The 13,498-nt window shown below is 37.5% G+C and overlaps 2 protein-coding genes across 2 annotated transcripts in view; both read left to right on the top strand.

Moving 5' to 3' along the window:
• The window catches only part of LOC110099674 (6-phosphofructo-2-kinase/fructose-2,6-bisphosphatase-like), a 57,440-nt gene that overhangs the window by 21,483 nt on the left and 22,459 nt on the right, over positions 1-13,498 (top strand). Inside the window, exons 4-6 of the mRNA XM_028692279.1 lie at positions 3,498-3,551; positions 3,926-3,979; positions 4,047-4,124. Of these exons, the coding sequence (XP_028548112.1) occupies positions 3,498-3,551; positions 3,926-3,979; positions 4,047-4,124 (186 nt within the window). The remainder of the gene's footprint in view (positions 1-3,497; positions 3,552-3,925; positions 3,980-4,046; positions 4,125-13,498) is intronic.
• On the top strand, positions 1,203-2,409 carry LOC114578793. The gene is made up of 2 exons (XM_028692278.1): positions 1,203-1,348; positions 2,123-2,409. Exons 1-2 carry the CDS (start codon positions 1,270-1,272, stop codon positions 2,347-2,349), a joined length of 306 nt encoding a protein of 101 aa, XP_028548111.1. The 5' UTR covers positions 1,203-1,269; the 3' UTR covers positions 2,350-2,409.

Here is a 13,498-nt window from a genome sequence, read left to right as displayed (position 1 = left end):
AGTAATTTAAATAAAGAAGTGCCATAAGACTAGCAAACCGATGGTCCACCACTGCAAGATTTCCAATTGCTTCCAAATCAAAACAAGACACGACACCCTAAAGTTGCTTCACTGTTGAGAAGAAGAGATACAGATGGAGTGGCACTTGTGGAGAGACGAAAGAGATTAGAAGCCCGAGAAGAAAGGGTGAAAGAGCCCGCAGGATTTCCGGAGGGAGAGAAAGAAGGGTGGAGAAGAGCCCGCAGGATTTCCGAATAAACCCGCAGGTTAATAGCAAATATGCTCACAAATATCAACTCCCTTTTCTTCACATCATCTTCTCATATTTATAGGCAAGAGAGAGAATGCAAGAGCCACATGTCTTTAATTTCCATTAGAACCAAAGCCATAATAAGCATAGAAAATCTCCCCCCAAAGCTCATGAGAAACACCCAAAACAGGAACCAAGGAGACAGCCACGGGAGACGAGGGAACCGCACGGACCGATAGCCACGCCACGAAACGAGGGACGTCACGGAATAAGAGCCAGCCGTGAGATCCAAGAGGTAAAGCACAAAAATCATTAACTTTCCAATGAATTCAAAGCATAGAATTCAGCCCCCAATTAATACAAGCCACGTATTCCTAAGAGACATGAAGAAAGGGGAAGGGGAAGGACAAGGCCACCCAAAAGTAAGCTTCATAATGAAGGTACTTTTGAGAATTAAAGAGCTACTAAACTTCAGCTCAAGCAACATAAGAATCAGAATCAACCAAGACACGACACCCTAAAGTTGCTTCACTGTTGAGAAGAAGGATACAGATGGAGTGGCACTTGTGGAGAGACGAAAGAGATTAGAAGCCCGAGAAGAAAGGGTGGAAAGAGCCCGCAGGATTTCCAAACAAACCAGCAGGTTTAATAGCAAATATGCTCACAAATATCAACTGCCTTCCTTCACAACAACATCTCATTTTTATAGGCAAATAAGGGGAAAGCCAAGAGCCACTTTAATTAATCTTCACAAGATTCTAAGCAATGTAAGTATTGAAATCTTCCCCATGTGCTTAGAAAATCACCCCAAACCAGAAATCCAAAAAGCATTCACGGGAACCAAGCCTCACGCACGGAACCGAGGAGTCACGGACTCGGGAAGAGTCCCAGGTGCGGAAAACAGCAAATGGCCGGAATACCAAGAGGTAAAGCATGGAAAAACAAGCAATCATTTTGGAATACTATAGTGTATGCCTTAAAAATAGCTGGTCCTTTATTAAAGGTTCTTAGATTGGTTGATGGAGAGAAGAAGCCCCCAATGGCTTACATATATGAAGCAATGGATAGAGCAAAAGAGGCAATTGCTGCAAGCTTCAATAACAGTGATAAGTATGATCAAATTTTTAAAATGATTGATAGAAGATAGGAAGTGCAATTACATCGTCCTCTACATGCAGTGGGACATTTTTTAAATCCTGAATATTTCTTCAATAACCCTGATATTGCCAAGGATAAGGAAATAGCTGATGGTCTTTATCAATGTATTGGAAGATTATCTCAAGATGTAGCTGAAGAAGATAAAATCAGTAATGAATTAAGTTTATACATTAGGGGTGAAGGACTTTTTGGTATTCCTCCAGCTGTAAGACAAAGAACTACCCGATCTCCAGGTATCATTATTTACAAAAAAATTAAGACTGATTTGTTATATAATATTGAAAAAAAAAATTCATTTCTTCCAGCTGATTGGTGGTTGGCATATGGACAAGGAGCTCCCAATTTACAAAGCTTTACTATCAAAGTCCTAAGTTTAACATGTAGTTCATCTGGATGCGAACGCAATTGGAATATTTTTGAACATGCAAGTATTTTACAATGTATGTGTTGATTTTTTATATATGTTCATAATATAGTAATGTAATAATATTTTAATTGCAGCTTCATAGCAAACGAAGAAGCAAATTGGATCATGGTCGCTTAAAGGATTTAGTTTATGTGAAATATAATAGAGCACTGATTCGGAGATTCAATCATCGTGATGTCATTGATCCTATTTCTTTGACTGAGATAGATGATGCAAATGATGGCTAACAGGAAAATTAGATGATGAGTTTGATGAAGAAAATGACTTTATTGCTGGAGATGAAGATTTAACTTGGACAAGTGTTGCTAAAGCTACTGGTGTTTATGATAAAAGCTATAATATTCGGGAAAGATCTAAAGGGAAAGAGAAAGAATCTTCAATTAGGCATGATGTTGCTATTGAGAATGATGATGAGGAGGGTGATGAAGAGGATTATGAAGTAGGAGACAATGTTGAAGAAGATAATGAAGCTTTTTTAACATTTGCTGATGATGATGATTCCCAAGAAGAGTAGATTAAATTCATATTTGATCTTTTAAAAAAAGATTGTAATATTTGAATTATGAGATATTTGGATGTTACTTAGTCGAACTTATATATGTTATGATTGTCTTTTATTATTATGATAGCTTGTCTTTCATTTTTAATAATATTTCATATTCATGCTTATTATTTTATATTTTTTATATAACTTGCGTCATGTTCAAAATAGCGCGCGCCGCGCCGTGCGCTATGCGCCATGGCTCCAAATTGACCTTTGCGCCATGGTGCGCCATTCGCCGTTAACAGGTATGAGATCAACTTATATTTGGGTTTAAAAACATCCCCTTACCATTCCCTATCTTTATCTTAAAGAAAACTTGCATTTTCTCAAAACCATAGTTTTCTTTCTTTAGAAAATCTCAAGGGAAAATCATGAAAAAGGTTTATGAGAGCTCACCTTACTCTTCCCTACAACTTTCCTTCAATCTCCCTCGCAAACCATCGCCGGAAACCGCCTCTAGGGCCGCCGGATTCACCTCATACCCGACGCCCCTCCTCCCTCTATCTCAGCTCGGTTTGGTCCGCAAGGATGAAATGGGGACCGAAACATTTCGGTCTCCTATTTAGTGTGGGATCCTCTCATTAAATGCCTAATTACCTAAAAGCCCTTACTTAAAAATCATCTCTATTCAAAAGTCATCAAGGGCAAAACCGTCAAAAACAGATTTCCGGAAATTTTAACTCTCAAAATACTTAAAATCTAATATGGGTTCTATACATCGATTCACTCAGAATTTTGCGCACTATTTTATAAAATTTATTGCGTCGAATTCCGACGACTTTGAAAAATTCACTTAAAACTCGTCGCGATGCATAAAAAAGTGTGCAAGGTCTAAAATGACATTTCGCTGGTTTTACAATAATTTTATGTGTTTTTAGACCTAATCATCTAGTCAATTTAGTGGAATTATGGATGATATGCATTTATTATAGTATTGAAAATGCAATTTTATTTTAATTATTTTGTTAGACGCTGAGATGATAAGATTGCTTTTTGAACATAGTAAAGTGCCTTGTTGCTTTTTTTTTGTCGATTGTAAGATCCTTCTGTTGTACGTTTTTTCTCTTCTGTGCTAGTATTGACCGCTGTTTCAATAAGTAAAGAGCATTTCATTGCAGACTGCTGATTTTTTCCGGGGAGATAATCCGGAAGGCATGGAAGCACGAAATGAGGTAATTATGCTTTTCATTTTTTTGGCCTAAATCATGGTACTTTATATTTCTGAAGTTTGAATCATCTGCTAGTTTTCTTGTTCCATTCTGACCCCAAGGTAGTTACATTTCATGAAACTATATCACTATGCAATTAATTTGATAAATATTGGGCATGTTATGATCTTTCTTCTCAATGTCTTCATTAAAATCCCTGCTTTTTTCAGAGCACAAAATTTGGCTGTTATGGTTGTTTTCTGAACTTTTTGTAGTTTTAATACTTTACTTTGTTTCCTTTATCTATTATGTTTGACAACTCTTGTTGTACATAATAAATTACTTTTTCATAGCTGAATATCTTCTTTGTACCTTGTTTCATTGAATTATGGTGACAGGTTGCAGCCTTAGCAATGGAAGATATGCTATCCTGGATGCAAGAAGGAGGTCAGGTAATATGCTTGATTCTATTTCTCCAACTATGACCATTTTAACAGTCTTGTTCTGATTTTCCTGTAGGTTGGTATATTTGATGCCACTAATAGCAGCAGACAGCGAAGAAATATGCTTATGAAAATGGCTGAAGGAATCTGTAAGGTACCTTTTAATTATGCCTTAATACAGATGCATATATTATGTAATTCTATAGTAGAATTGCATTTTGTCCCCTCAATTATTTATTTCACTTTCTGCTAAAACTCAATTTAATCCATGTTTGATCTAGAAGTTTCATTTTTTCCCTTTTAGTTTTACTGGTTGTGTTGTGTCAATCAAATACAGGCTGGGAATTTTTTTTAGCCTGATAGGAACTTAGAACTCTAAATTAGCCCCTTTACTATTTGAGTCTAGAGGTGCATTTTGTGCTTTTGATGATAATGGGTATCACTGATTAAACCCATTGTATGAGTCAGTGCCATTCAATCAGCAGCCTTGTTCCTCTCCTAGCATTAATCCACCATCATTCACAGAGACATTACTCATTTTTTGGCATTGGATTGACCATTGGCTGCGATGGCCATGGGTTCTCTATTTATTAAGATTTCATCCTCTCCTTATTGCCTTCCTGCATTGGTTCTTCATCTGCAGAGACTTCTAGCAGCTGGTTACCAGATCAACTGGTACTCCGTTCCAGTGGCCCTCATTGAATCTTAATCCATAGAAGGGACTAAGCTTATCGAGAAACCCACATCCAACCGCTCAAGAACATGTGGAGCTCGGTCCCAGTTAGAATTTCTTAAAGTAGTTTTCTTCTTAATCTTACTCCTCTAATAGCAATGTCTGCATTTTCTATGGGGAGGCATTCGTCTTAATTTGGAGACTTGCCACTGGTCCATTAGTGCAGTGCAAGCCAAGGTTTAAAATTGCACAAGTGTAAACCTCAAAATTCAAAAGTTGCATAAAGTGAAAATGAAGGTTAAAAATAATTTTTTCGCTGACTTGGCAACGGCCTAAAAAGGAAGAGTCGGAACTCTTTGTCTCTCATCCCTGATTGAAGAAAGCTATGCAGTCATTCCTTCGAGTCCTGATAATATAATATCTAAATAATATATTAAAGGTCCGGGTTTTTAGAGAGAAAATATATTTTCAAAATTCAGTTTGCTTCGTTTCCGCGGGTTTTCCTATGGTGGCGGAGGGCCGCTAGCATTCCTCTGTTGGCGGTCCAGTTGATGGTCGTCATCCATCGTCAGGTGGTTCTTGGGCTCCTTATCCGTCGATGTTGAACTCTTCGTCTCCAGCTTTTGGAGAGGGCTCCATGGGTGCGGAATTGAATTCTTCAGTCCCGGAGTATCAGGAAAAATTTAGTAATGGAAGACCTTTGATTATTAACGAAGGCGGTTTGTTGGCATCCAAGAAGATCAATCCTGATATTGGTAAAGGCAAAAATGTGGTGGTTGAAGGGGACTCCAAAGTTCCCAAATATTATGAATGTGGCCAAGGTACAAGGGGTTGTCTTGTTTCTAATTCGGATGCTTCGCCTTCCTCTGGTATGAAGATTTTCGTGAATAAGGCTGGGAATTCTAGTTCGGTTGCTGGGATTGATGGAGGTTTGAATTCAAATTTTAATAATTTGCCTGATAATGTTGCTAGTTCGGAGACTGATGCTGGTATTTATGGTGAAAAATTTATTAGTAAGGATCAACATAACTTTGGGGCTCCATCTTCCTCTAAGCCTTGTGCATAAGTTATTAGTTATGATCGATCAGTTGTAGATCTTGAAGTAGTTTGTCATTGTGAGTCAGGAGATTTGGATTTGTGCAATCATGATGTGGAAAATTTCTGATGTTCCCAATTCGAAGGAACCAGGTGGAAATGGTTTGCCTAATGCTTGGAGTAACAAGACTAATATTAGAGTTATAGATTTTGATTTTGGATCTTGTTTGACGGATGATGGTACAACGGTGAAGCAAGGTTTAAAATTGCGTAATTAAGCCTCGAGGCGGTCTGAGGCGTAAGCCTCACGGACACAGAATTGCGTAAATGAAAAATTAAGGGTTTTAGCTGGAAAATAATAGCAATATTGTATCTTACAATAAAAACATCTAAATGATATATGAAAATAGTGGAAATTAAGAAAGTAGATGCAATAAAATCATGTCCCAAAGTACAAAATTACAAAATATTAGTTTAACAAAACTCCCAAAGTACAAAAAACATGTAAAATGCAATCATATCCCATCACTAAATGGGTCTTCAAGGGAATATTCTTCTCCAATTGTATCTATGAATGTCATATCATCATCATCTTCAATATGACTCACTTTTCTCTTCCCTGTTCAATAAGAGAAAAGATAATTATCATGTTAATTGCTCACTTGATATAAATATAATGCAATAGCATATAAGAAGTTGTGGAATACCTTTACTTGATTATTGTGCTGCAGAGCTAGTGCATGTGTGTGGTGTGGTACTAGTGGATGTGCCAACTTGATCTGCTTCGCCCCTCAAGACATCCACACTTAGATCTTCTATCTGTAAGTCTGATAATGACAAATCTGTCTCATCATCTATGAACAACTCATTATCAGATGACATATCATCACACACTAACGGGTCCTCATCATCCTTCAACCCCTTATTCCTCAACCTCCTATCTCTTAACCTCTTATTGTGCATAATACATATGAGGGAGTTCATTCTGAGTGTTGATAGCCGATTCCTTCTCTTTGTTTGCACTTGACTATATGTACTCCAGTTTCGCTCAGACCCAGAAGAAGAACAAGTGAGGCCCAACACACTTACAACAAAACTCTGTAACTCAGGAGTGGAATCACCAAATTGGATCCACCATTCAACTGTTTTCAAGAAGAAAAAATATAATCAGAACTGAATAAAGTGTCTTGCATTTACCAAAATAACTATACCTGGAGACCGTTTGTCAATGGTTGCTTTTGCTGCATTCAGACCAAAAAAACCTTCTTTATTCCAGAATAGAACAAGTTCTGAATCTGCAAGCTCCCTATCTGCCTGCTCCGGTATTAGTCTTTCCATACAATGATACAGACCAAGCTTCACCTCCGGGTTTGAAGATTTCTTCTATGAATATTGAAATTGAGGATTGAGATAATATGCCGCTGCATGTAGATGACGGTATAACTACACCTCCCACCGAGCATCAATAAAATCCCAAATCTCCCTATAACTTGCCTCCTCTCCTCCCAAGTTGTGTGCAATCAACTCCTTGGTCTCATCCATAGCATTATAAATAAAACCCATAGCTGGTTTCTTCTCTGCATCCACTAAGCGTAGTACTTGCACTAAGGGTCTCGTGCTCAATATGACATAGGTCATAGTAGTCCAAAATTTATCATTCAGAATAATCTTTCTTATTTCTTTCCCCTCACTTTTCTTCCCCCAAGCAGAGTTAAGCCATTTAGTTGATGTAAACATTGCTTCCAAAGGTTGCCTCAGTTCATCAGGCTCTGCAGTGTCAAATAGATGTGCAAACCTATAAATTATAGTGCACAAATATTAGAACTAAAAACATACAGTAGGAATTGCAATAATGATTTGCAGTGCACAAATTTAAGAACATACTTAGTGGTTGCAGGCGAATGATTTCCTTCTTTGAAAACTTTCTCATCAAGCTTTAAGACCCATGAGTGATTGTAGATAAACTTTGTAATCTTTCTCGCCCTAGAAAGAGCATTTTGTGCTGAGGTAAGTCACCAAGATCCTCCAAAAGAGATCGATACAATGTGCTGTGCAGGAGGTCCATATAGGTGTGTCATCTTCTCCATCAAATCTGACCAGTGCTTTGTATGCACTGAACATTATCAGTCACTACCTGGACAACAATTGCTCCCATCTCCTCAATAACCGCTCAAGGTAAATTGAAAATGAATGTAGCATTTTTCACCTCATCTGAAGCTTCAACTGATCGTAAAACACCCGTGCCGCTTGAGATTTGTTGAAAAAGATTTAATCCAGCTCCTGCTCTTCATGTCAGACCATCCATCTGACATAATAGTCACACCAGTCTCAATCCATGTCCTTTTAATCTCCTGAATGCTCCGCTCTGTGTTCTGCAGCTCCTTTAAAATCCATGTTCACAACTCATATATGGAAGGTGCCTTCAACCCTCTCCCATACAACCCTACAGACCGCAACATATTGAAGTAGGCAGGCGATGTAGCAACATTAAATGGTATGGCATTCTAAAAAAAGAAACCTCCCAATGTCCATGCAAACCTGTCGCCGACCCTCTCTGGTACCAGCTGCCGGCATCATTCTGCTTGTCCTCTATCCGCTCCTGGATTAGTCATATACTGATCCATAGGACCCCGTGCACCTCTATTATGTATAGTGGAGGAAGACCCCTTTCTACTCTCGCTCCCAAAATAAGCACCATGTTCGACCCTTTCATCAAATTGCTCATATTGTAAGTGTTTCACCGTGGTAGTTTTCTTCATGTAAGCACTTATTTCTTCCTTCACATTGTCCGGCACTTTTGCACACGGTGCTACGTTCTTATGAGAGCATGATAAGTGTTCCTTCATGCGGGTTACTCCGCCCTTCACCACTTTCTCACAAAAAATTGCATTTTAAATAGACATACGTTTTCTCGCCCTCTCCTACGTCAACTTGCACGCTATATTTCTAAGAAAGGTCACGCCGCAATGACGTATTCGCCTTTTCTTTACCTCTAACCATGTCTCCTAAAGCAAAAATCCAAAAACACAAAAAACAATCAAAAATTTATAAACCCTAGATTTTCTTAAACTTGAAAAATCTAACCCTAAACTTAAAAAAAATACCTAAAATCCAATGTGGAGTGCTCCTAGAGGGCGGCCGGAAGTTTCAACTTTGCCGGAGAGAGCGGCGCCAGTGGGAGAAGCGGCGGGAAGGAAGCCGACGGGTAAGCACCGTGCGGGCGCCCTCTGTTTCGCGAACTGTAGCGTGCGGATGGGGAAATTTTGGGAGAGCTGTTGCCGTTCGGGTATAAGGAGAACAAAACTTTATTTTAAGTGCGTGGGCCCATTCCCATGAGGCGTACGCCTCACTAAGAATTGCGCAATTGCGCCTCTGAGGCGCGCCTCAGTCCTAGTGAGGCGTACACCTCTTACAGTGGTGGAATTGCGTAGGCTTCAAGGCGGTTTTGGGAGGAATTGCGCAGAGGTGTGCCTCTTATTGCGCAATTTTAAACAGAGCGGTGAAGTTAACATGAGCAGAATGAACTGAGAAATACTAAGAAGCTTTAAAATGCATTAGTCATCAAAGTCTTTCGTGAAAATGTTTAATTTCATGTGATTAGCTTGGAATTGAGAAGGCAATGAGCTCAGTTTGGTAAATTTCATCTAACTCTGCTAGGTATGGGCTGGAGTTTATGTACATTTAATGATTCAGAAGCTATGGATTTGGTCTTCTCTAATGGTCCATTGTATGTTAATGGACATATCATTGACAATTATAAGTGGCCGACAACATTTTCTCCTACTTCTTTGAAGGGATTATCAGCTCCGGTTTGGGTAAGGATGCCTAATCTCCCGTTACAGTTTTGGGATGAAATTAATGTATGCAAGATTGCTTCCAAAGTTGGTACGCTTGATATGATCAACGAGAACATGTTTCAATGGGGGAGGAGGGAATTTGCTAGAGTTTGTGTTTGTATTAAGCTTGATGACAAGCTTCCCCTTGGTGTTTGGGTGGAGGGTGGCTCGGGGAGATTCTTTCAGAAGATTGAATATGAAAGAATCTATAATTTTTCGGTTAATTGTGGTAAGATTGACCACTACAAAAGTAGTTGTTTGGAGCTTAGTTTGGGTGCTGCTTAGCCTGGTTTTAAGCAACCTGAGTGTTATGGTAATGGGAATGTGGGATATCCTTCTATGGTGAACTTTTCCAAAGTTTCTGATGATTGCGGGGGTGGTTTTGTTGGGGACATTGGTGCTAGTTATCGACCATGGATCCTTGTCAACTATGGGGAGAGAAAAGTTAAAAATTCATTGTTGAGGAGGTCCGGGTTCAATGCAGTAAGGAATAATGTGCTGAAGGTGTCTGATAAAAGGGAAACGGTTGGTGATTGATGGGATTCTGCTGTGTTTCCTACTAATGTTGTTGTTGTTCCTTGGGAAGTGGTTCATTCAAAACTTGTTTTGTCATGACCCGGCCCGGTTAGCTCGCAAGTGCGAGGCGGGAATGGAGATCGGACAGTAGGAATTAAAAACTTTCACATTTCATTATACAAAACATCTTCCAATCATAAGAAAGCCACTAAAATAAAACCAAGAGGGAAATTTTCTTTCTTTCTATTCGTTCAACAACACATCTTCATAATAAATCAAAACATAAAGTTTCCAAAATATGAAAGATGTCCAAAAATATTTTCTTATATTTTATCTCTAATTCTTCTATCTCATAATATCAAAAACAAAAAGACAAAACCTGTTTACTGTCGTCTCCCTACGACGGTACATGAGGGGAGGTCTATCCGTCATTATCTTTTACGAGGTTCTCTTGAAATATGTCCCATAAGCAGGGTGAGTCACAACTCAGTAGATGTAAATGACATTCGAATAAATTTAGATACTAGAGAAGAAACTACAACATGCTTTTATATCTGAATAAAAAAATAATCAACATATTACAACATTTGTCTAAGGTGAAACATGTCTTTACATCAATCTTTAAGTTCTCATTCTTTGTATAATCTTTCAATTCTTCTTCTTTAAACATTCATGGCTCAGATAAAAGCCTCATATGCGTATAACATAAAGATGCAATTTCATAATATCTTAATATATATCACCCTTCTCGGAAGTATGATTTGTACTGATCAGGTACATAAAAATTGGCTATTCCTTTACCATTTGGTTCAAAAGAATATCCTTTACCATTTGGCTCAGAAGAGCCCCATTACCATTGCTCAAAAGAGTTCATTTACAATTGATACTTCCGCGTCAATATGCACATGCACATAATTCTTACATATTCATAAAAGAGGCTTATGTAAACTATTCAAGTGTATGTTTTCATATGTAAATACATATTTTCTATACTCAAATGTATATTTGCATGTAAAGAGAAAGACATGTGTAGTACATGTAAAGGATGAAGCATGAAATTCAACATTGAGTTCTAGTATTGCATAAAAAAAGGACATTGCTTTTACATCAAGTGATCATGAGCTTTTAAAAAAAACATGCTAGTCATAATGATATCATAAAGAGCATAAAAAGGAATGTCATTTCTATGTATTTGCATGTAAAGAGCTTTCTAAATTTAAAAGAATTCCATTTCACCTACCTCACCACAATGTGATCCGTCAAAAGTTCTTACGACCATTTCTTCTTACGCAATCAAAATCTACAAGAGACAAACATAAGGTATAAACATAAATTTTCTCCCTCTCAAACCTTTAAAAGTCCTAGGTTATAAACATGTAACTATTTCATACACCAAGCTTTGATTTTCTATATAATCCCTCTCTCAAATCATGTTAATCTCTTTTTTTTTTATTTCTACTAGAACTAGGATTGCAATACACATAAAAGGTTTTTCATGTTTTTGGAAAACCCTAACTTTTGGAGCATGAAAAATGTCTCCTAAAAAGAATCTAGCTTCACAAAAAAAAAAAAAAAAAAAAAAAAAAAAAAATCCTAACATCATTTAGAAATTTTACTACAAAAACATTTTGAAAGAAAATTAAAATAGGATAAAACCCTAAATTTTAAAATCCACATTTTTCATGAAATCAACTCATATTTGGGTTTAAAATCATCCCTTACCCTTCCCTATCTTTATCTTAAAGAAAACTTGCATTTTCCCAAAACCCTAATTTTCTTCCCTTAGTGAAAACTCAACGAAAAGAAAAGGAAACTCTTGCAAACAACTTACCTTAGCATTCATCACAAGTTTCCTTTATTTTCCTTCGCAAATCGTCGCCAGAAACTGCCTCTGGGACCGCCGAATTCGCCTCCTACCCGACGCCCCTCCTCCCTCTATCTCAGCTCGGTTCAGTTTGCAAGTATGAAATGGGGACCGAAACTTTTCGGTCCCCTAATAAGAGTGGGATCCTCTCATTAATTACCTAATTACCTAAAAGCTCTTAATTAAAATCATCCATATTCAAAAGTCATCAAGTGCAAAACTTCCATAAAGATATTTCCAAAAATTTTAACTCCCAAAATACTTAAAATCCAATATGAGTTCTATACATCGATTCGCTCAGAATTTTGCGCACTATTTTATAAAATTTATTGCATCGAATTTCGACGACTTTGAAAGTTTCACTTAAAACTCATCGCGACACATCGAAAAGCGTACGAAAGCTAAAATGACATTTTGCGAGTTTTACAATTCTCCCTCCCTTATAAAAATTTCTTCATTGAAATTTAAGACAAGCTTAAGAAATTATACCTTAGTCAAAAAGGTGTGGGTAGCTTTCTCTCATCTTTTATTCCTTCTCCCATGTAGCATCTTTCTCAGATTTATGCTTCCAAAAGACTCTAACATAAGGAATCTCTCTGCTTAACATCATAATCTATGATCTTCTCAAGTTCATCTAAGAATGTTAGATCTGGTTGAATATCTACTGATTCAACACTGATCTTTTGAGCTTCATTTGCAATATATTTTCTCAAAGAAGATATGTGGAATATATTATGTACTCCACTCATATGAGATGACAAAAACAATCTGTAGGCCACACTTCCAATTCTTTCTGTTATTTCAAATGGGCCAACATATCTTGGACTCAGTTTTCCCACTTTGCCAAATCTCTTCACACCTTTCATAGGACTAATTTTAAGGAATACAAACTCTCAAACATCAAACTCAACTGATCTATGTTTAGCATAATAATACTTTTTTTTGTCTATCTTGCACAGCCTTCAATCTATCACGGATCAGTTTTATCGTTTCAGTAGCATCATCTACTAAATAAGCTCCAATAATATTTCTTTCTCCTGTTTCAGCGCAACATAAGGGAGTTCGACACTTTCTTCCTTACAAAGTTTCATAGGGTTCCATACCTATACTTTGAAAATATTGTTATAAGCAAATTCAATCAGTGGTACGTGTGTCTCTCACTTGCCACCAAAATCTAGTACACATAATCTAAGTAAATCCTCTAAAGTCTAAATAGTCCTTTCTGATTGATCATCTGTTTGAGGGTGGAAGGCTGTGTACTGAAAGTAAGTCTGGTACCTATTGCTTTCTGAACCTTCCTCCACAGTCTAGATGTGAATCTCCCATCTCTATTTGATACTATCGATCTTGGTACACCATGAAGTCTAACAATCTCATTAACATACACACTTGCCAACTTCTCAACAGCATCATATTGTTTGATAGGTAAAAAGTGTGCCGATTTGGTCAACCTATCTATTATCACCCATATAGCATCATGACCACTTCTAGACCTGGGTAAACCAACTACAAAATCCATGGCTATATCTTTCCACTTCCATTTTGGTATAGGTAAAGGCTACAATAAGCCTCATGACTTCTGATGTTCTATCTTAACCATTTAG

This window comes from Dendrobium catenatum, unplaced genomic scaffold (genome assembly GCF_001605985.2).
Source record: "Dendrobium catenatum unplaced genomic scaffold, ASM160598v2 original_scaffold_159283, whole genome shotgun sequence".
Classification (NCBI taxonomy): Eukaryota; Viridiplantae; Streptophyta; class Magnoliopsida; order Asparagales; family Orchidaceae; genus Dendrobium; species Dendrobium catenatum.
This window is presented reverse-complemented; position numbering and strand designations above follow the sequence as displayed.